Source organism: Leptonychotes weddellii, chromosome 1 (genome assembly GCF_054177405.1).
Source record: "Leptonychotes weddellii isolate Sample4059 chromosome 1, ASM5417740v2, whole genome shotgun sequence".
NCBI lineage: Eukaryota > Metazoa > Chordata > Mammalia > Carnivora > Phocidae > Leptonychotes > Leptonychotes weddellii.
In genome coordinates, this window is record NC_138369.1 from 60,681,239 (window position 1) to 60,703,784 (window position 22,546).

A 22,546-nucleotide genomic window follows, 5' to 3' on the forward strand; every position below is an offset into this window, starting at 1 on the left:
TGAAAATGGGATCTTTTCTTCCATTATATGTTCTGGCCAGTAGCCTCCAGTTTGCATGAAGGCTATTATTTCTGTGTATTAATGTGGTTACTGGCCACACAATAACTTTGTATTGCTTCTAACAGTTGCTCAGTTTATCCTCTGGGTTTTCCGAGTATACCAGCATTTCATCTGTAATGAATGCACTTTGTCTTCTCATTGCGTCTCACCTCATTACATTTGCTGACTGCTCCAGGGCAATGGAAAATATTAATGGGCTGAGGGACACGAGTTGTTGCTGCAGATTTGGGACAGTGTCTGCTGCTTCACCATTAAACATCATACTAGTTTTTGACTGGAGATATAATGAGGAACTATTCATTATTCTTGCTGTATTAAGAATTTCGATTGTCAGCAATGGATGCAAAATTTTATCAAATTCCTTTCAAGTATCCGTGGAAGAAATAGCAGTATTTCCCCTCTGATGTATTGTGTGGGGACTCCTGTGGAAGGTGTTCTAACGGTGACTCAGCCTAGCTTTCTCGGTTGGAAACTTTTTTGCTGTGGTGAATTTCTCTTTTCATGGCTGTGGTTTTTGTGTTGATGTTAAAATTTTAGACCGATCTACAGATGTATTTTTAGATAAGATCTAGTTCTTTTCAGTGCATCTCCTCAAAGCCCATTAGCCAGTCTATTCACCCGCATCCTAAGCTGGTGCCACAACTTCTGGGCCCAGGCTTGGGGCAGATGCAGTGTCCAGACCCTTCCCCTCTCTGGAGAGAGATGCTGCCACCCTGTGGCAGTCTGGTCCCCAGGCAGGGACTCGGCCCTGCCAAGAGCCACCCTTTCCACCCAGAAAGACCCAGGCCTGTGATTGCTCCCAGCTTGGGAGAAGGTCCCTGAACGGCGGGTATGGGCCACCAGGGACAGCAAGCGGCCCTTCTAGAGTCCACCAGACCCAGATCAAGCACTGGGTGAGGAACCCGTCTTGGCCCAGGAGCCTGATGGGTCAGTTGGGGGACTCTGGCCACCCTTCCTACCCTGTGCTGGCTCCCCCCAGGCCTCCCCTCGCCCACAGCTGGACCTGCTGTCCCTCCTTGGCAGACTGCAGTGTCTTATCTCACCCAGATGTCCTGTGTGGGGGCCACAAATCCAGGCCTCCCCCTGGATGCTTCCGGTGTGGGCATCTTGCGCAGGGAGGTAGGGTTAAATGATCACAGTCCCTGTGCTGTCAGCCAGCCATGCATTCCATTCACTCATTCTTTCACTCAGAAAAACCTCAACTAAGTCTCTGGTTGTGCTAAGCAAGTGCGGGGTGCCGGGGACCAGACCGATCCGTGTCTGAATCTTTGCCAGCAGGGAACTTGGAAGCTCTGGCACCACAGAACACGTGCCGGCCACACCGCCCCTCTTACCGGTCAGAGCCGGACTGCTCGGCTTTGAGTCTTGGCACCACCGCTTCCTTGCCGTGGGGTCTTCAGCACACGGGAAGGAAGCCCCTGGGACGCAGTTTCCACATCTTTGAAGTGGGGATAATAATGGTATTTACCTCTTGGCTACCGGGAGGGAGTAAACGGGTTGTCGTGTGGAAAGCACCGAGTGGGCTTTACAACGCCTTAAGTAAAAGTGAACAAAAACTTCAGTCCACAGCATGAGCATGCAATGTTGCTGGGTGGGTCAGAAAAGCAAAACTGCTAAGGTCTATCATTTTTTCTTGGTAACTGCTCATTTTTTCCAAAAAGGGGGGAAAAAATCAAATCCTGAAGGAAGGTGGGAATGAAACTTAATCTTGGTCTTGTTTGGCTGCTAGAAATTGAATTTCTCTTCGGTGGAAATAAAATAACGGGACGGTGTGGCAAAATAATCAAACTGGCAACCGGGCCTGGCCAGGCTCTTCCTGTTAAACATTCAAATGGATGTAGAGTCTGAGAAGCCAGGAATATTGGATGGGCCAGTATTCCTTGTGGCTTCCTCTGGAAATAGATGCCGCTACAAATTGAGATCTGCCCAGAATGGCTGGGGTCGGGAAGGGTTTGGCAGGAGGAAGGGGGCGTGGCTGGCTGGGCGTCAGGCGAACCTGAAATCCAGAGCAGTCCCTGTGTCAGTCTTGCCGGAACTGCCCGGGCATTTACTCTCCTGGCCAAAGAGAACCCAGCAGGTGATGTCTGTCCAGAAACTGGATGTACCCGCAAGAAGAGCATGGCTGCCCTGTTGTAACACTTCCCATATTTCAGACTCTGGTTCTCTGGCCTGTAGCACTGGGTGAGGCTGGGGCTTCCTGGTGTGTGTGGGGGTGGGGGAATCCCTGAGATTCCCGGAGGTCTTTGGGCCTGTCGCTTCCAGGGCAGACACCACAGAAGGCTCTTCTGCAAAAACCACCCCCTGCTTCACAGGTATCATTACCCCATGTGGGCCTCAGGGCAGTCCCACGGGAGGGGAGTATCGCTGCCCCATTTTGTTGATGAGAAAACTGAGGGGTATAGAGGTTAAATAACTTCCTCAGGTCATATAGTTAGGACATAGTGGAGGGGGGCATGGTACAGGCCTCAAGTGGGTTTAAGACCAGTTGGAAGCCTGGGAGGTCTCTGGAGGCAAGCTGCAGGGCTCTATCCTCAGCCCTGTCCTGGTCAACGCTTTTATTTGTAGCCTGAGTGAGGACATTGCAGCTAAAGTAGACTTTCACACAGAGCCCTGATTTGATTCACCTTCTGCCCATTCCTGGGTCCAGGGATCAGTGCATCACCATCCTCCACTTGGCACTCCCGGTCCAGGGATGTGTATGACCTGGTTTGGTCCAGTCAGGCTAAAGGGAAGGTGCTTGGAGGAGAGGTTCCTTTCCCCTCTGTCTGTCTCTCTGTCTCTATTTCTCTCGTTCGTCCTCTCCTTCTCTCTGGACCGGAACATACCCACAGCGGCCACCTGCCGGCTTCTAGAGACAACACTGGGATGTTAACATCGTGGGTGGTGAGTGGAGAGCAGAAAGAAACCCGAGTCCTTATCATGACAATAAGGAGCTGCTAAATCTCCAGCCTGCCCTATCTTGGGACTTGCTGCCACAGATGATCTTAATTTTCCTTATGGTTGAAACCGTTTTGAATCAGGTTTTTCTGTTACTTGTGACTGTTGTTATCCAAAGCCCAGGCAGCCAAAGCAGTGATGGTCCACGTCAGGGGTCTTGTAAATGGGCTCACTCCATGCACAGGGTGATGGTTTTTGGCCACCCTGGCCAAGTTGGACTGGTCCTCTGGGCTTTGTGCATTGGTCTCAGTAGCGCCTGCGGGTGTCTTTGGCCCACCGCCCCCGGAAATACTACCTAATGTGGCCTCACAGAATTGCCCTCAGCCTGTTTGGGGTGATTGGTCGAGGCCCGATGTGCTTCTCCGTGTTGAACTATTGCAAAACAGAACGTGTTTTGAGACAGTAGTTGGGGGGACTGTTTAACGCTCTCATTCCTGGACGTCTAGTTTTGTGACATTGACTGAACCATAGTTATTTTCTTGTTTGTGTTGGAGGAGATCAATTCTGTCTATCCTCAGAACATATGTGAGTTTTCCTACAAAGGGGTATGGAAATGGGGCAAGACCTTTGGCCGGCGCTGAGCTGGGCTGAGTGGACTGGGGGGTGGCTTTAACGAGTACTGCATCCTGGAGGTGACAGATCGTCGCCCTCGCCCCATTTGTGGAGAGGGGTGGCTGTGCTGGTGGGCAGAGGGAGGCAGGATGGTGGTGCTGGCTCTGGCCCGTCACCACAGCGACCACAGAGGAGAGACATGGACCATCCAAACACCACCACGGCCGCGGCTGCATTGTTGTCACGGAGGATGACGGGCCCTGTGTCTTCTCATTCTTCCCCTTCCTCCTTCATAGTTTTGAAAGCTCTTCTCTAGCCTTAATTAGCAAGGGTGAAACCAAATTAATTAATCTCATGAAGAGTAAGGATGGAGACCTCATTTGACCTCTGTAACTGGCTCCCCTTTCCTGGTCTTCGGGGAGGCAGGGCAGGATAACACAGAGAGCTGGCCTTCGAGCCAGACAGACCCTGGCTCGAATCCCAGCTATATTACTTTTACATGTACGACCTTGGGTGTGCCTGGGGTCAGTGTCCCCATGTGTAAAATGGGATCATAGCATCTCCCTTGCATAGCTGCAGTGAGGAGTGAATGAGCTAGGGAGGAGGGCAGTGGTCATGGTGGTGGTCGTCTGAGCGATGTTTTGTTTTGACACCAGTTCTCCACCACCAACTGGGTTTCCCACAATTCAATTCAGTTCTGACACTGTCTACCTGGAGTCAATGTCAGATCCCACACAAGTTAAGGGGCTCAGTCCTACAACACTGTCCCACTTCAGATACCAGTCAAAAGTCCTGGGCTACCCACACTTCGGACCAACGGGGCTATAAATTGAGGGTTCTCACGACCCCCTCCTCAGGTTGGATAATTTGCTAGAATGGCTCAACAGAGCTCAGGAAAACACTTTACTTACATTTACAGGTTTATTATAAAGGATACAAATGAATGTCCTGATGAAGAGGTATATTGGGTGAGGTCCAGAAGGACCCCAAGCACAGGAGCTTACGTCCCTGTGGAGCTGGGATACACTACCTTCCTGACCATGGATGTGTTCACCAACCCAGAAGGGCTCCAAATCTCATTGTTCGAGTTTTTATAACCCAATCTCCAGCTCACCTACCCTTCCTGGAGGTTGGAAGGCGGGGCTAAAAGTTCCTATCCTCTCTTCCCTTGTCTTTCTGGTGCCCAGTCCCCATTTGAAGTTATCTAGGCTCCCCTGCATCATCTCATTAGCATAAACACGGATGTGGTCCAAGGGGCTCATTAGGAATCACTCAGGAAAGTCCAAAGGTTTGGGGAGCTCTGTGCCAGGATCAGGGCACAGAGACCAAATATATTTCTCATCATACCACATCATGTATCTCTGAGAGACAGACAGTCGTTGCTTTAAAATCAGATTAAAATGATCGCTGCTGTAAGCCTGTGGCTGTTCTGCATCCTCACCACCACCACGGGGGAGGGAGGGGCCCCAGATCCCGCCAGAGCTGAACCGCGTGGTAGAGCAGAATCACAGAAGGTTCCCGAGGACTGAGAGAGGAAGCAGACCCTTTCTTTCTGTGGGGTTCCTCACCAGCTTGGTGCCATCTGGCTTCCTGCTTCCCTCTCCCTGACTCTCACTCACCTCCACCCTGACTCTCTTCCCTCTGTTCCCTGGACAGTTGCCCCAACCGCAGTATGTTACCTGGAGCTCATTTCTAGATTCCCAGGCTGGCACCTGCCTCTCCAGTGGTGTTCCCAGGCTTCCTAAATTAGACTAGCCATTCTGCAAAGGTGGGGTCTGGGTCTCCATTCTGGGTCTTCCACACACCGGGCTTTTTCAGTAAGTGAATTGCCTTTGCATCCTGAGAGTTAGCACCTGTGTGATTCATCATCCTCCTTGGGGGGCGGCGGGGTCCCCTGAGTCCTCCCTCTCCTGTGACCCTGACACCACCTGGGGATTTAAGATGACTCAAACCCCAGGTCCCACAACCCAGGAGGAGCTGGAAACCTTCCTAGGATTTGGGCAAATCCCAGGCAGCTGATGGCTGCTTCACATGCCTTGATTTGCCCCACACCAAACCTGAACTCAAAGCTCAGCCCCTTCTCCCAAGGCCAGCAAGCATTTCACAAGGGTGGCCACTTCTGCCGGAGGATGGAGGGGTCACGGAGGGCACATCTCACACCCTCAGCCTCCCGCTGCTCCCTGCTTCACTTCTCTCTTCCTCTCCTCTCTCTCCTCCCCCTCCCACAGCAACAAACGGACTTTTCCTCTTGTCCCAAGCAAAGCAAGTCCTCCCACACCCAGACCTCTGGAGATCTCAACTTCTGTCGTTAGCACTCCTCCAGGTATTGTATCAAACCAAGTTTCCTTCCTACGAGGAGAAAGGGTACATCTCCTCCAGCTCGCCCACCCTGTGACGGGCACTCCCCACTGCCCCCAACCTCACCCTATCTCTCCTCCACTTCCTGGCACATCCCAACCTTTTCCACACCACCTCCCCCTTCACCTATCCCTTTCCTGCCTTTCTCCCTACAGCAAGACCCTCCCTCTCCCACCCCAGAGGACTCTGCCACTTCTGTGTTTAGGCCTCTCCGTTCTGGATCTCTTTGCATTTGCTGCCCTCATGTAGGTCAGGGCTGGGGCGGATCCATGTTTCTATTTAATTCCTGACTTGCAGGCGGCAACTCCTTCCTTCGGAAGAAAGCTACTGGAAGCAGGTGAGTGGGATATATTATTATGAGAACCCTATGACCCTCTAAAATGTCATGTATGTGAGCTACATGTGTGTATGTAGGGGGTGGGAGGCAGAGCTCCTCGGAATTGACCCCACACCACACTTGAGAATTCCCCTCCGGTGGAAACCGAGCCCGGGAGGGGAGCGCCTTCCTCCCGCCCTGACTTCAATCCTGGCCTCGCCGCAGGGTTGGAAGAGCTATCTAGAGGGTCATTAAATCACGTTTGGCTCCCAAGAGGGGAGGAATCCTTGCTGTAGCATTGGCTGCTTAAAGAAAAAGTGGAGTCCAGTGTGGATTTCCGCCGGTAGACAGATGCTCAGCACCGGAAGGCCCAGTGGCCTCAGGCCAGAGTTCGGGGCAGGGCCACAGGGGAAGCCGTGGGTACCGGTGGAAATCCAGGCTGGCCTGAGGCGTGAGCCAGCAGCTCCGGGGGTGCAGGGCGAGCTGGCTGGAGGAGCAGAGCAGAAGCTCCCTCACAACGGGCCGACCAGCACCCACAGCCACGGAGGTCTGCCCCCAGCACGACCACCGCCCCCCCCTCACACCGGGGCCAGGCCGCCTGAGTGCTGGGCCTGGGCGAGGCAGGCCCGGAGCCGCACCCCTCACAGCCTGGGTGTCCTCGCAGGTACATGACCGCCTAGACCGCTCCTGCTGTGGCTTCGAGCCCGAGCCGTCGGACCCCTGCGTGGAAGAGAGGCTCCGAGAGAAATGCCGCAACCCCGGCGAGCTGCGGCTGGTCCACATCCTGGTACGTCCGCTGTCACCTGTCACCTGTCACCCAGACTGCGGCCTTCCTGCCGGAGTTGCAGAGATCACGGGACACGGGCGGTTCCCGGCCCTGCTCTTTTTAGCAGCAGGAGCCTTTGGCTGGATAATGTTTCCAGGAAGCCACCATACATAAAACTGACCCCGGTGGGGCTTTGCCAGTGTGGTTGAGGTGGGACCACTCCACTGTCCCCTTGAGGGGTTTACAGGGAACCCCGAGGGCACCCGGAAGCAGGTGTGACATCTGTGTGTCTAGGGAGCCGCCCCCACCCTGCCAGCCAACGTGGGGACTGTGGCCTGGAACGGGCCGGGCGGTGGCAGTGACAGGGCTCTCTCCTATAGGATAGCCCACGGGCTGGTGCTGATCCGAGGGACACTGGGCTGTGCAAAGTAGAGCCCAGGCTGGGAAGTGATGAGCTGAGGCCATCAGAGACCGGGACAAGGGGCCACCCTCGGGAAGGGCTACTGTATCTTCTCCCCCAGTGACCCTAATGTCCTGGACGCCTTCCCCTGGCCAGTTGCTTGTGGAGGGTAGCATGGTGCCCCGGGCTGAGCATCAGGCAGGCCACACCAGCCCGGAGGCCAGGGCTGCCTCATGAAGCCGCTGGGTGGTAGGAAATCTCCATCTCCTGTCCTCAGAGCCTACTCCCCTCTTCCCTGGTAAAAGGCAGTCACCCCGGGGAGAGGTAAGGTTTTTATATCTATCATTCACCCCTGGGGGCAGCTATTTCACAGATCCCTTAGGACAGCAGTTTTTGGAGGGAGGAGTCAGTAGGCATCAAGAAATAGATGATCCCTGATATGGGTGGTGGGGAGAGAGAGAGAGAGAGGGAAAGCTAGGGTCCTGGAGGCAAAAGTTCCTAAGTTAAGCCAGGGTGATGGAGAGAATTATGGGAAAATACCATGGAATCCTGGAGAATATATAGGAATGGGGTGCACGGGGGTGGGAGTAGGGAGCAGAAGACATGGACTCTCATTCCCAGCCACACCACATCATGGGACTGTCAGCTCAGGGCCCCCCAAGCCCCTTAACCCTGACAGAATCCATGGGTGCCAGCTAGGCTCAACCTTCCCCACCTCTGTCCCTGTCCATCTTCTTCCTTGAGGTCCGGAGCAGTGATCCATCCCATCTGGTCTACATCGATAATGCCGGCAACCTTCAGCATCCTGAGGACAAGCTGAACTTCCGGCTGCTGGAGGGCATTGCTGGGTGAGGGTCAGCGGGATTGGATGGAGGTTTGGAGACTGAGGCCCGATTGCCCTGCTGTAAACCGTGCGACCTTGACTCATGCTCCCGAGCAGTCCGCAGCCTGAGACAAAAGCTGCTGGATCTGAGCCCTGGGAGGAGGTGGGGAGCTGGGGGACGCAGCCAGCAGGCAGCCCCAATATCCAGAGGGCCTCCTGGCCCTGCAGAGCCCTGGCAGCCTGCTAGGGTCTGGGAAGGCTAGCCCTTCCCTTGCCCCAGAGGAGGAGCCAGCCTGGGGAGCCTGCCTGCCCTGCTCACTCATGGCAGGCGGCTCGGCCTTCTTAGGGCTCTTCCTGGCATTTCACCTGGGATAGCAGAGCTGATTCCGGCAGCTTCTCTGTGGGATGGGGGACCCCTCCAGAAGCCCCGTCCCGTCTGCTTTTGCAGGAGAGTAGGTGGGAGGGTTCTCTGATAACGAGCCAGCAGGCGGGCCCTGGGCACTCAGCAGGACGACTGTGCCAGGTCTGCCAGCTGTGCAATTGCTGGCCATCTGGCCTCACCCGTCCCGGACATTTTCTGAGATCACTTTTGCTTTTCCCTTCTGTCCTGGGGCCCGGGGGACCTGCCTCCAGGTTTCCTGAGTCTGCCCTGCAGGTTCTGGCCTCAGGGTGTCTGCAGAACATGCTGCTCAAGTCCCTGTGGATGGACCCCGTGTTCTGGGAGAGTCAGGGCGGGAGACAGGGACTGAAGCGGGTGCTCCGGACCCTGGAGCGGCGAGGCCAGGTGCTGCTGGAGCACGTCCGCAAGCACAACCTCACCCTCTTCAGGGAGGAGGCCTCGTGAGCTGCCTCGCTGGCGGGGCGCTCCCGGCACCACCTGACCAGGTGAGCACCCATCCCGGTGGCCACAGTCTCTCGGATGCCCCCAACTTGAAGACAAACGGGAAAAGCCAGAAGAAACCAGAGGATACCGTGGATGTCCCAGATGTCCCACCTTCTTGGGACAGTGAAGGTGGTGGTGGGTGGTGGGTTTTCCATCTTAACCACCCTCCTTTCTGCCTTTTCAGCTCTGGCTGTTTCCTCCCTTCCACCAATAAATATATTCAACAATGTTCTATGAACCGCTCCAGATACTATGAAGTTGTGCATCCCACACGCACATGTAGAGTGGACGTGTGTGTGTGTGTGTGTGTGTGGTTTCCCCCCGGAGACACCAAGCCAGAAGCTTGTCAGTAGGCAAGCCCCCAAGCTTCCAGCAAGCACTTGTGTGCCCTGATGTGAACAGGTCCGCTCAGCACAGAAGGGTGGACGCATCAACAGTGTGTGGCCCCGGCCAGCTTGCCCAGCGCACGTCGACCACCCAGGGCGCGGCAGGACAGGGCCCAGCGCTCTGCTCAGCGCACTCGGCAAAGACCAGTCTCCAGCAAGCCCAGCTCTGCGCACGTCCTCAGAACTCCCGGGTTGACTGCCCCCCTTCCTGGGCTGCTCCTCAGCCCCAAGTGGCTCCAGCGGGGGGGCGCAGGCCTCTCACGGGGCTCTTCCTCAACAGCTATCCCTCCCCTCCCTCCCTTCTGCCTCAGAAGGCCTTTTGAAATGTAGGGACCCTTAAGATTTTGTCTACTTGGGTTTTCAGAGGACTGGACTTGAACAAAGGAGCTCTGGGTTCAGATCTGGCCCGGGCCACTGCGTGGTCAGCAGATGACACAGGTTTATTGAGCACCCGCCGTAATGACACTTCCTGAGCGACAACTGTGCACCAGGCACTGTGACAGTGGTTTGCGTGGATCAAAGCATGTACCCGCACCGCACCCCGACGGGCACGTGTGATTATTAGCATCTCCAGTGTACAGATGAGGCCCAGAGGGGTTAAGGAACTTGTTCAAGGGTATCCAGCTCGTAGGCGGAGGGGTCAGAATTCAAGCCCAGGCAGGAGTTGTCTTGAGCATGTCTTGAGCCCGGGACCCCCACGAAAGGGCTCCCACTGTCCTCCACGGTCACTCGGACAGCTTCTCCTCCTCTAGTCCCTTTGGAGTCAGAGCTGATGATGAGGCAGGGCCGATTCCCTGGAGGGTGGAGCTGCACACTTCGACCCCGGCCATGCACAGTCACACGCATCTGGCTCCCTGCCCATTGCTCTTTGCTCGTGAAAGTCAGCTCAGTCTCTGAACTGGGTCTTGCCTACGAACTTGAAACTTCAGCCACTTTCTATCCTTTTCAAAGAACACTCTCAGCCACAGGGTGCGCCGCTTGCCCTCTGCCTCCCCCAGCCATTGCCTCTGGAATGAGAAGGATGTGCCCAGCGAAGCAAACAGCTGGGGGTGGTGAATCGGGACCTTCCCATCAACCTGAAGAGGCTTTGGCCGGGGGGATGTGGCAAGAGCTGTGAGGGGTCTGCGGTGCGGGGGCTGCTCACCTGCATGCCAGTCCTTCAGAAAGCGGCCGGCCACAGGGTCTGGTAAAGCCAGCACAGTCGCCAGCCACCATGCTGCCTGACTCGCCTCACCCCAGGCCCCACCGTGTTTCTTTGTACTTCGTTCCAAAAGGGCTGCTGCAAAGAAAATGATGGTGCTTCCAAAGGGGAGTGGCAGCTGATAGTAACAGTGGTTCACAGCTCTCTAGATGCAACTGCAACAATCCCCAAGCTCTGAAAATCAAACGCCTTTTCCTACCTTCGGGGCCAAAACTCATGTCCCACTCAGCTCGAATATTCATACGGTTCAGTGCCGAAATGCCAATGCGTTCAGGGATTGGGTGTAACCCCAGACCCCGCTGAGAGTGTAGCGTTACACACGGAGAGGTACCTTATTACCTTTCTATTATCTGAAGAATTCAGAATTCGGAATGACTTCTGGCCTCCAGGGTTTGGCTTTGGGATTCCAGACCTGTGACAACTTACTACAAACCAGGCATGGCGCTAAGGGCTTTACACAGGTGATTTCATGAATGCCTTACCATCCCGGCTGCACTATCCTCACTCTACAGATGAAGAACCTCGGCTGGGGAGGGAGCGCCTTGCCCGAGGCCGCACAGGTGGGGCGGCAGAGTCTGCCCCTGAACCTGGGGAGCACCACCTGGCATGAAGTGAATACAGCCGATGGCCCACACCGTGCCAAGAGCGGAACCGTGTTCCTCATCGCAAACCTTCGGAATAACTCCAGGAGGTGGGCGTCACCGCTCCCATTTGACAGAACAGGAAACAGAGGCACAGAGAGGTTGAGTCACTTGCCCAAGGTCACAGAGCAGGTAACTGCTGGAGCTGGGATTTGAACCCAGGCCCGTTTAACTCCAGAGCCCCTGCCCCCACCGCTATAGCATCCTTCCTTCTTACCTTCATTCATCCACTCATGCAGATTTTCCACACAGAATATAGAATTTGGAAGCAATCCGTGTGTGCGGCATGCTTTGGTGGCCATGTGTCCCAGATGTTTGGAGACACATGTCGTCTGGCCATCAGAGCGTGTGTCCTGGTGTCCTGTTGGTGAGCAAGGTCCCCGTAGCTGAGGATACAGGAAGCGTGAGGGCAGCAATGTGGGCAAGAGGGGCTCACAGGAGCTCTGCCTGAGTGTGTCGGGGGGCAGCACAAGATGTGGGAGGTGAGACCTCTGTGAATGTTGCCAGACCGTTTCCCCTCAGCCAGGGCCTTCAGATGAGTGGGCGGGCCTCCCCTGAATCCCTAAGGCTCACCCACCAGCTCGGGCAAGACACTTCCCACGCTCCCTACTCCTGGCCCACCTGGGGTTCTGGTTAGCACGGCTGGGGGATGCCTGTTTGCGGAGTGGGTCTAGTGGGGCATTTGGGTATTATAGGGGCTGGAGGCCTTTGGGGCAAGAGGTGGGGTAACCTCTGCCACCCTGGCCTTGTCCAACCGATGAGAGAAGAGTCACTGAGCCTCCAAGGAAGCGGACCAGAGCGGAAGGCATCTCGAGGTAGAAAGTCGGGTTCCACACAGTCCACACCACAGCAGAGGCTGGATTCAGTTGCTGTCAGAAAATAGCATGGGGCGGGGGGTGGGGGCGTGCGTTCATCTGGGGACTTGGCAGGTGACAGGCTAGGGCATGCCGGACTGCAGGTGCACCCAGGGAGGCCTCGGGGGGAGGAGGCAGCATCTAGCAAGTAGACGCAGACACGGAAGCCCAGGGAACTGAACCGAAGAGGCGGTGGGCTTTGATGGCAGGGTTGCGGGGGGCTGGGAGGGGCTTGGCCTCCAAGATGAGCCAGGCTTACCTGTCAGTGGGGAAGGTAGCACACGCAAGGTGTGATCTGAGGAAGGCTCCTTCTGTTAGTGTCTACAGTTCCACTGCAGGATGTAGCTCCTACGTGATTTCGGGGGAGCGTCTGGTTTTCTGAGGGGCGCCTGCCAGGAGAAGCACACCCCACCCCGAGGGCAGGCAGAGGCGGGGTGAGCTCTGGAGGGTTCCTAGTGCAGGTCGTGGAGGGAAGTACAGGTCAAGGGCACCTCACGGTGCGAGGCCCAGGAGACAAGCTAAATGAAGTAAGTCACTTAAAGCTGATGGGTGTGAGAATATGGATTTTTGTCAAGTTTCTTGTGTGTATGTCTTCCCAGCGGAGGATCATTTGCCAGAGGATCATTTCTACCGCAGACCCTGCATAACGCCAAGCAGCAAGGCCTCACCTGCACGTGTCTGGGTGAGCGACACTGAGCATGACCGGGGAGGCTAGTGCATAAGGCAGATCCTGCAGTGATTGCTTCTTACACATCTGACTGCCTTGTCCTCATGACGGCCGCCTTCATTGAAAACACACGCACTCACACATGGGGCAATGGGACCCCAGGCACCTCGCTGACTTTTGTGCTGGGAAGGACTGGAGGCATTCCTTCTCTGCCCTGCACACTTGGAAGCTCTGTCACCACACAAAGACACATCTAGTCCTAGTGGGTGACTCGGTGCACGTGGGATTGAGACTGGGTCGTCCGACCTCCACCCGCCCACCCTAGGAAGGCTTCCTGCAGGGTCCAGGCCCGGAAGCTGTGCATGTCATTACCCAAACTCCCTCACGGGGCCCAGCCAGGCTCAGGACGCAAATTGGATTCCACGATTTGGATGCACTCAGGGGTCGGGTGGAAGGAGAGAGGTGGAGAATGTGGTGCACCTCTCAGCTATTTTCGGTCACCAGCTCTGTGATGGTTGACGTGGTTGTGACAGTGTGGCAGGAGCTGGGATAGTGACCCTGGCATCGTGAGCCTGGGACCCTAACTCAGCTCCTGGCTCCTGGACCCCTAGCTCCAGCAGGAGCCTCCGTAGCCGGGCAGTTCTCAGAACTGCTCCTCAGGGCCCAGCCCGGAGCCCACACCTCTCATCCTCCCAAGGATTTTTAACTTTTCATTTTGACATAATTATGAATTCACAGTAGTTGCAAAGACAGTACTGGGAGGTCCTGCGTACCCTTCATCCAGTTTCCCCCAGTGGTTGCATCTTCCGTAATTACGTAATTACGGTACAGTTCCAAAACCACAGACTTGACATTGGCATACTGTGCGTCATTTTAGCACCTGTGGATTCATTAACCACCACGGCAATCGAGATACGGACTCCCGCCACACCCAGCCCTTCACTCTCTCCCACCCTCATCCCCGGCAGCCGCACATCTGGTCTCCATCTCTACAATATTTGTCATTTTGAGAACGGTATCTAAATGGAATAGCACAGCATGTAAACTTTTGAGAGTGGCTTTCTTCACTCAGCATAATGCCTCTGAGCTCCAGCCAAATTGTTGTTTTTACCAATAGTCTGTTCCTTTTTTATTACTGTTCCTTTTTATTCATTAGCATCCCATGGTACAGAGAGACCACAGTCTGTTTACAAGTCACCCCCTGAAGGACATCTGGGTCATTTCTCGTTTTCGGCTAATACAATTAAAGCCGCTCTGAACATTCTTGTACTTGTTTTTGTGTGAACAGAATATATTCTTTTTTTCTGGGGCAAATGCCCTGGAGTGCAATTTCATGGTAATATGTTTAATTTCTTAAGAAACTGCCAAACTATTCCCAGGCTACTGTTTTACATTCTTCTCAGCAGTGCATATGAGAGATCCAGTTTCCCTGCATCTTTTTAGACATTTGGTATCGTTCCTATTTCTTATTGTAGCTGAGGCAGGAGTGAGGCATTCCTCCCACCAGCGCCTCTGCATTTCCACTTGGAAAATGGGAGTATGGGGGGATTATTAACCTCATGGTTATACAACAAACCTTCCTCGCCTCACATTTTCCATTAGTTGGAAAAAGGTAGTGTTGCCAAATATGGCATGAGATTGCCAAATACTTGTTATATGAAATTCAGGTTTGAGTGTTTTGTATTTCGTTTGCTAAACCTTAGCAATCCTAGAAAAAGGCTGGCCTACCTGAACCTGGGAAGTCTGATAGTACAACATTCCGAAAGAGAGTATTGGATTATTTCCCTAGATGCAAGCTCCCAGAAAGCAACTACATCTTTTTGTGCTTTTTATTCCCCAAACAGAACAGAATCATCTCAAATTCTAAATTAGCTGGGTGGCTTCGTGAGGTTTTCTCTGAGAAATGAAACTCCTTTTTGTAAGGGCCCTGGGGTCCCAGAGCCAGCGTGACTCCTGAAGGGAAACCCCACAGTGCCTTTCCACATGTGGATGCAGCCCTGGGCTCTGCCTCTGACGCTGACCAGGGGGACCTGGCCAGGCTGTCACCGTCTTCAACACTGGGCTGGGAGAGCATGGGGCCACACCCCTGTAGAGAGGAACAGCGGCATGCCACTTCCTCCCTCCCCCCTTCCCTCATGTCTGAGGAGGACTATTTGCAGATCTGACACTGCCCTCCCGTGCTGCAGGGTGGGGGCCCAGACGAAAGGGCCCTCCATCAGCTCTGGGGTACACGCTGTTGCACAGCGCCCGGCACCTGGAGGGCCTGACCACAGGGGGCGGCCAAGCGGGGCGGACAGAGGCTACACAGTCGGGGGCTGAGGAACAGCTCTGAGGGGTTTGCTTTGGGCTGGGGGGGGTCCATGTGTGCTCCATTTCCAGGCCTCGCACGAGCCTGCTGCCACCCCACCTACGGCCAGTGAGGTGACCTCAGAGCTGACTCATGGGGCGCAGAGGGAGCCACTTGCTATTGGGATGGGCTTCTGTCGGAGGAGCCCCCCGCGCCGGGCACCCCAGCTCCCAGCTCCCAGCTCCCAGGCTCTCCTGTCTACCATTCTTTGATGGTGCTGTGTTAGGACGCAAATTTAAAACGAACAGTATCACCAGATGTGAATACCCTTAATGTTAAAAGCAGCTCTTATAACTCCCCTATAATAACAAAAAAACAATTCTTGCCTGCTAAATTTCCAAAGCTTAAAAAACTGCAAATACGGCGATGATGGAAATAATCTACACCTTGCAGGGATGTCGGGTACAAAGAAGTATGTATGAGTGAAACCCACAGAATCTACACTGAAGATCGTGCACTTCACGAGAAATGAACTAAACATCAATAAAAGAGACATGATGACAACAAAAAGCAGCAGCAAGAGAAGAAACATGCAGTGCTGTCAAAGGGCCTGCGGATCCAGGCTCCCTTAACAAACGCTGTAACCTGGGGAAAGGGTATCAAGTTCTTTGTGAGTCCATGCAGTGGAATGTTCTACAGTCAACCAGATTCTTGTTTTCAAAGAATAACTTTCAGTGACACGGTAAAGCATTTCTATTATAATGTTAAGAGGAAAAAACAAAAAGAACCAGGACAAAGTTTCACAGGATTACAAATTTGCAAAAAGCAATTTGGACATAGGCAGAAATCCATTGTTTGATGGAACGCCATGAACCATTCACGGGGTGCCTCGGCATCATGATCCACACACATAAACACCCACCCTGGACCTCTAGCCGGTGGGCGACCCCTTGTGGGAGCAGAGTACCTTCCAGAACACGACAGGGTGGCAGAGCTGGGGTTTGGGGGATGCGGCGGGCCTAATGACCAGGGAGCTGGAGGAGACACACACTGTTTTCCAGAAGAGTTGCCCCTTGAGCCGAGCTTTTGTTTCTGTTTAATTGAAGTATAGAGTGAAGTATATAAAGTGCACTGATCTCAAATGGTCGCTGTGCAACCACCAGCCAGATCAAGACATTCCTAACCTCCCGAGTTCCCTCGTGTCCAGCCCAGGCTCGACCCTTCTCAGGAGCCATTCTGACTTCTCCCGCCACAGATTGGTTTTCTTGTTCTAGCACTTCATGGAAATGGAATCATACAGTACATACTCTGTCACTCAGCATATACTCAACACTCTGTGAGATTGACACTGTTGTATGTACCCATATTTCATTCTTTTTTAAAAAATTGTTGTGTCCTGGGGCACCTGAGTGGCTCAGCCGGTTAAGCATCTGACTCCTGATTTCGGCTCAGGTTGTGATCTCAGGGTCGTGAGACTGAGCCCTGAGTCGGGCTCTGTGTTCAGCATGGAGTCTGCTTGGGATTCTTTCTCCCTCCCCTCTGCCTCCCTCCCTCCATTCATGCTAAGTAAATAAAATCTTTTTTAAAAATTGTGTCCTTTGCATGAATACACCTGTTGGTGGAAATTTGGGTTGTTTAGTTTCTGGCCATCTAGAGCTGTATTTTATACGTCTTTTTGATACCATCGGCACTCCTTTCTCTTGGATCTATATTTAGCAGTGGAATTGCTGAGACACAGGGTAGCTATGTGTTCAGCCTTAGCAGAAACCACCAAGTGGTTTCCAAGTAGTTTTACCCTCACCCCTCAGAGTCTGAGACTTTCAGCTCAACTGAATCTTTATGTGTGCATCAATGTGGTAGTCCGAGAAGGTGGCCGATGGAGGATACAGTTAGGGACAAAGATATTCTGGGTAAAAGGAAGGTCATGGAGGTACCAGGTGATCATGAATACGTGCCACTCAGATCTCCTGCTCTGAATCCACCACCAACAGGCACCGAAGTCATTCTTCCCCAGCCGCCCTTGGCCAGGGACCAGCTACTCATCTAACAGACCACTTGGAGCTACAGCCTGAGGCTCTCCCTCCTGGACCCCCTTTCCTGCTCTCCTTCCCAGGAGTCAGACTTGGAGCAGGGTCCCTTCTCCAAGGGCAAATCTGATCTTGGGTTAACGTTCTAGCTCTGTTTCCATGGAAGCCAGACAACGGTGGAATGTCAGGTGTGCCATTCAGCAAAACTGACAGGACAGCTGACCTCGGATGAGCTGTGGAAGGGCTACGCGTGAACTAAATGTCTGGTCGGGCACCAGAGCTGCAGGCTCCGCTCAGTGCAATGTCCTGGAGGGGCCCTGGGCCCCACTGAAAGACAAGGGTTCCTATGGGGCTTCTAAGCCGGTGGCCCCAACGACAGACAGGGGTCTTACCTCGTCACCCTCGAGCAGCGACTCCCAGAACAGGGCGAGAATGGGCCCTGGGATGGTGTGAAGACTCCTGCAGAAGAAAGTGCTCAACACTGTCCTGCTGAATGCCCTACCCCTATGTCCTTCTAAGGGAACCCGATGCTAAGTGTGGTCTGTTGTGGTCTTGGGTGCCTGATGTCTTTAGCCTAAGAGCGCCCCCTGGTGGACACTGCTCTTCCTCACCGCAGCCCCGTCCCTCTGCTTCCAGACTTGGACCCCGCTTAGGTGGCAATGTGACATTCAACCGGCAAGTTGCAAGATGCAATCCAACCAGCCTGCCTCACTTCGTGGTCCTCGCCGCTTGCCCATCGCCACATCTCCTCGGCTGACAGCTGGGATGAAAGATCATGTGGGTACTGACTACCAGCCCCACTTCCACCTACCTAATAAAAAGACTTGACCAAGGGGTGCCTGGGTGGCTCAGTCAGTTAAGTGGTCTGCCTTTGGCTCAGGCTCAGGTCATGATCCCGGGGTCCTGGGATCGAGCCCCATGTCAGGCAGCCCCACTTTGGGCTCCCTGCTGTGCGGGGAGCCTGCTTCTCCCTCTCCCCCCTGCTTGTGTTCTCTCTCACTGTCTCTCTGTCAAATAAATAAATAAAATCTTTAAAAAAAAAAAAAAACTTGACCAAGATGTTTACAATCATTTAATGAATTTTCCAAACACACCTTCACTGTGCTACAGGTGAATTTCATGATGATGGAAGCTGATGAAGCACCCACCCAAGCGACCACATGATATACTCACAGTTTCCAGACATCTGAGTATCAACCAGAAAGATTCAGTAGGGAACAGCATGATCACTGAGCCAGAGGCTCCTTAGGATTCTTACTTTCCTTCTTTCTCCTCCACTTCCTCCTCCCACCAAGGACCTTCTCCAGGGTATGGATGCTCAGGACGGGAGAAGGGGGCTAGGAGGGTCTCATCGTACCAGTGCAAAGAATGCTGGGAACTCCACACTCCAGATGCAGTAAGACACAGAGGCACAGGCCTGGGTGGGGTGGCCTGCTCAATAAATAAATAATTCCCAGAAGCCACCCCAGGGTGCTAGTGGACCCAGGGACGCTGAGCTGGAGGAGCCACCCCACCCCCACCCCCCCGAGGCCTGGCCACGGCACGCTCGCTACGTGTTGCACACCAGCACGTCTGCAAAGGGTCCCAGGAGGATCTTGTTGAAGATGCAGCGGACCCACACCAAGTAGGTAGTAAAAGGCTTGATGTTCTCAGTGAAGGTATGGTTCTGCAGGGCCAGGATGTAAGGCACGTAGGTGTTCTCCCCCTGCTCCTGGAGCCACACCTCGTACTTCACCTCCCTCACCTTCAGGTACTTGAGGTTCCAGGGGATCTGCCAGGAGACAGTGAGGCGGGCCTCTGAGGCGCCCTGCACGGAGGCCTGGCACCGCGCCTCCCGAACCTTGCCCGGGTAGAGGCCGACGGTCCACTTCTGCTTCCGTGGCCCTGGCCGGCCCTTCACCACTCGCCGTATGGTTTGGATGAGGGATGGGATGTCCACCTTGGTGTCCTGGTAGATCCGGAAGAGCCACTCAGGGTTCCGGCAACAGAGATGCCGCGGGACCTCACGGCTCTGTAGGATACGGGCCTGCTCAGCCCGGTCTAGGTGAGTGATGCCCCCCTGGTCCCAGGGCCGCTCGGGATGCGTGACCGTGTTCTCCGGCATCACGTTGCGCCAGGCTACGTACTGGAGGTCCATGCCAGGCAGCGTGGCCAGCGTCTTATAGGGGGTGTAGTGGTCCGGATTGACAGCATACGGGAAGAGCTCGACCACGGTGGCCCCGCGGGGCAGGAAGAGGGCAGTGACCAGCTGGGCCCCATGCATGCTGACCAGCATGGAGGCATTGCTGACCAGCCGCACGACATCGGCAAAGGCATGGTCCTCCAGGGACACGGTCACGGTCTTCATCTGGAACTCCTGGGCCAGCGCCAGCAGCAGCTGTGCCTCATTCAGAATGAGTCTGTTCTGGGTGCGGCTGAAGACCAAAATGTACTCTTCGCCCCGGGGAGCCCCGGCGTGGCTCACGTTCAGCTTTTCCATCATGAACCGGGCAAACTGCCGGATCTCATTGCCTGAGACGAGGATGTTAGCCTTGGGGCCCTGGGGCTGGACGAAGCCATACTGGTACCACGTGGTGATCTTGGAGAGGCCCACGAAAGCATGGGAGAAGCACAGCAGGCGGCCCAGCGTCTTCAGCTGCGCCCGCAGGAGCGGCTGCTTGGGGCTGAGCAGCTTGTACAGGTCAAAGTGGGCGCCCTCGCTCCAGCCCTCCATGAAGAAGAGCCGGGCCTCGTGCGCCAGCCCCGGGAACTGCCGCAGGGTGTAGAAGAGAGGCAGCAGGTCGTCGTGGAAGACGTGCATCAGGTTGTCGGGGTTGAAGCGGTTGGCGAGGAGCGCCACGTCGGGCACGAACACGGGCTTGGGCATGAAGCGCAGGGCGGCGGCCGGCAGCTCCACGAAGTTGAAGTACTGGGTGTTGTGGTCCTCCACGGTGGACAGGTCGAGCAGGGCCGGCTGGAAGCGCCGGGAGCCCAGGTTGGGCAGCATGACCGAGGCGTTGCCGTGGAAGAAGATGAACTCCTCGGCCTCGCTGGAGTAGCAGAGCCACTTAAAGCGGCAGACGCGGTCGGTGTGCGTGCGGCCCGTGCACACCATATGCGTGCCCCCCTCCATCAGGATCTGCAGGGCCTTCGGGTAGTCGATCCGCGGCGCGGGGGCGGGCTCCGGGGCCTGGCGGCCGCCCGCCACCTCAGCCTCCAGGGACGCCGCATGCTCGCGCAGCCGCACGTGCTTCCACAGGACGGCCGCCAGCACCGACACCAGGAGCGCGTTGACCACCGCCGACAGGTGCATCCTGACGCCGTCGTGGGGCCCTAGTGAGAGCACAGCCCCTGGGCAGTGCCACAGGCCCGGCGGGCCCTACCCATCCCGGCGAGCACCCCGCGCGCCGGCACGAGCCTGCGGGAGAGAAGGAGAGGGAAAGGCGTTGGCTCCGTCTGCGCGCGTTGGCGCCCTCCCTTCCCCACTGCTCCCACCGGGGTGGCATACACCCCTGCACCTAGACTGTGGGCGTGGCCACATCACTCGCTTCGGCCAGGGAAGTGTTAGCAGGGAAAACATGATCAGAGGCTTGGAAAGAGCTTGTGTCTTGTGCGACTGGCCTTGCCTTCTCCGTACCTAGGACAGTGCCAGGAGGAGACTGTGTGCAGCCTAACCTCCCGGGCCCAGGACGCGCGAGAGGTTGTGCAGCGGAGCTGCTCCTGCTAAGCCCAGTCTAGCCCAGCTGACCCCCCGACTTGTGAGTGACCCCGACACGGACATCTGGGCTGGGTGAGTGCTCATTACCGTAGGTCACTGAAACCCTGCGGCTGTTTGGTATGGAGCACTGCTACAGCAAAAGCTAACCCACGGAGGATGTGTGATGAGAGGCCACAGGGCAAATCCCCCCAGGGGCCTGGCATTCCTAGGACTGCGAGGCAAGGACTCTTCCTTATGCGGGCACAGAGACCAGGCCGTACACCAGGACCCCAGCGTCCCCTTCTTTGGACACACGGCACATATGCCTGGAGGGTATTGGGGGGGGCGGTCGTCTGCTCTTGCTTAAAGCTCCTGTTTGGAAATCATGCCTGCTGGCTTTTGAGATTCCCATGAAAGGATGGGTAGATATTCGCCCCCTCCCTGGTCCAGTAAAAGAACTGTATCTGGATGTCACCACTGACATGTCACCTGGCTGGGCCGTGGGTGTTTGCTCCACTTTCCTGCACTAGCAGGAAGGGTAACATCCTTGCTCTGAAGCCCAGGACTGCTCAGATGCGAAGGATCTCACCCTTCGCCCTCATAGAAGCGGCCAGTAACCCCTGGTGCCTGGCCAGCACTGCACTGGGGAGGGATTGGAGCCGCCCCTTTATTCCCTCGGGGCTAGCTTTGGACTCTTGGGGTCTTGCAACTTCTCTCTCCCTGCAATCATAAAAATCAAAGTGCAATCCTGCCCAGAAAGAGACAGTGGCTTAGGCTAGATTCCCTCAGAAGCAGAATCACAGACAAGGGTTTGAGCCAAAATAGTTTGAGAAATTATCCAAAGAAATCCCTGTAGGAGAGTGGGGAATTAAGAGGAAGGAGGAGTGAAGCCAATACAGGGCACATTAACGAGCAGGTCACTATTCTGAAAAAAGCCGGGCTATTTGCCTCCCGAATCCTCTCCAGCACTAGCTGAAGGCCATTCCTGGGGGCACCATCTCTTCCAGCTACCCTCATCTAAGGGTTGAGCATGCACACATTCATACATACGCACATGTTATATTTCCCCCAAAAAATTTCACGAAGAATTACCCTGACCAGCTATAATGTACTCCAGTGTTTCTTTTTCTAGTCCAATATTTTTAAGTTTGTTCTAAAAAGGGGGGGGGGCATGCTCATCTTAATTGATTTTACAACCTAACAGGGTTGGCAATTTGCTGTTTAAAAAAAAAGGTCTAGGGGCACCTGGGTGGCTTAGTCAGTTAAGCATCTGACTCTTGATTTCAACTCAGGTCCTGACGGGTTGTGAGATCAAGCCCCGCATCGGGCTCCAAGCTGAGCATGGAGCCTGCTTAAGATTCTCCCTCTCGGGCGCCTGGGTGGCTCAGTTGGTTAAGCGACTGCCTTCGGCTCAGGTCATGATCCTGGAGTCCTGGGATCGAGTCCCGCATCGGGCTCCCTGCTCGGCGGGGAGTCTGCTTCTCCCTCTGACCCTCCTCCCTCTCATGTGCTCTCTCTCATTCTCTCTCTCTCTAATAAATAAATAAAATCTTTAAAAAAATAAATAAATAAATAAAATTAAAAAAAAAAAGATTCTCCCTCTCCCTCTGCCCCTCCCAGCCCCCCCCCCGACACGTGCTCACTAGCTCTCTCTAAAAAATAAATAAATAAATAAAAATAAAACTGGTCTAGACCACAAATTCTCAAACCTG

General features: G+C 54.8%; 2 protein-coding genes across 8 annotated transcripts in view; one reads left to right on the forward strand and one right to left on the reverse strand.

The window, feature by feature from the left end:
- Positions 1–9,327, forward strand: part of GASK1A (golgi associated kinase 1A) — an 84,499-nt gene extending 75,172 nt beyond the window's left edge. For 6 of the 7 annotated variants that reach the window (XM_081825427.1, XM_081825424.1, XM_081825442.1 and 3 more), the window contains 3 exons: positions 6,888–7,010; positions 8,134–8,237; positions 8,846–9,327. In XM_081825427.1, coding sequence (XP_081681553.1) covers positions 6,888–7,010; positions 8,134–8,237; positions 8,846–9,056 — 438 coding nt within the window. In that variant the 3' untranslated portion in view covers positions 9,057–9,327. The remainder of the gene's footprint in view (positions 1–6,887; positions 7,011–8,133; positions 8,238–8,845) is intronic. The other variant, XM_081825451.1, reaches the window with a different exon arrangement.
- Positions 9,328–18,212: 8,885 nt separating this feature from the next.
- The window catches only part of POMGNT2 (protein O-linked mannose N-acetylglucosaminyltransferase 2 (beta 1,4-)), an 8,394-nt gene continuing 4,060 nt past the window's right edge, over positions 18,213–22,546 (reverse strand). The window contains exon 2 of the mRNA XM_081825414.1: positions 18,213–20,555. Within this exon, the coding sequence (XP_081681540.1) occupies positions 18,708–20,450 (1,743 nt within the window). The 5' untranslated portion in view covers positions 20,451–20,555 and the 3' untranslated portion in view covers positions 18,213–18,707. The remainder of the gene's footprint in view (positions 20,556–22,546) is intronic.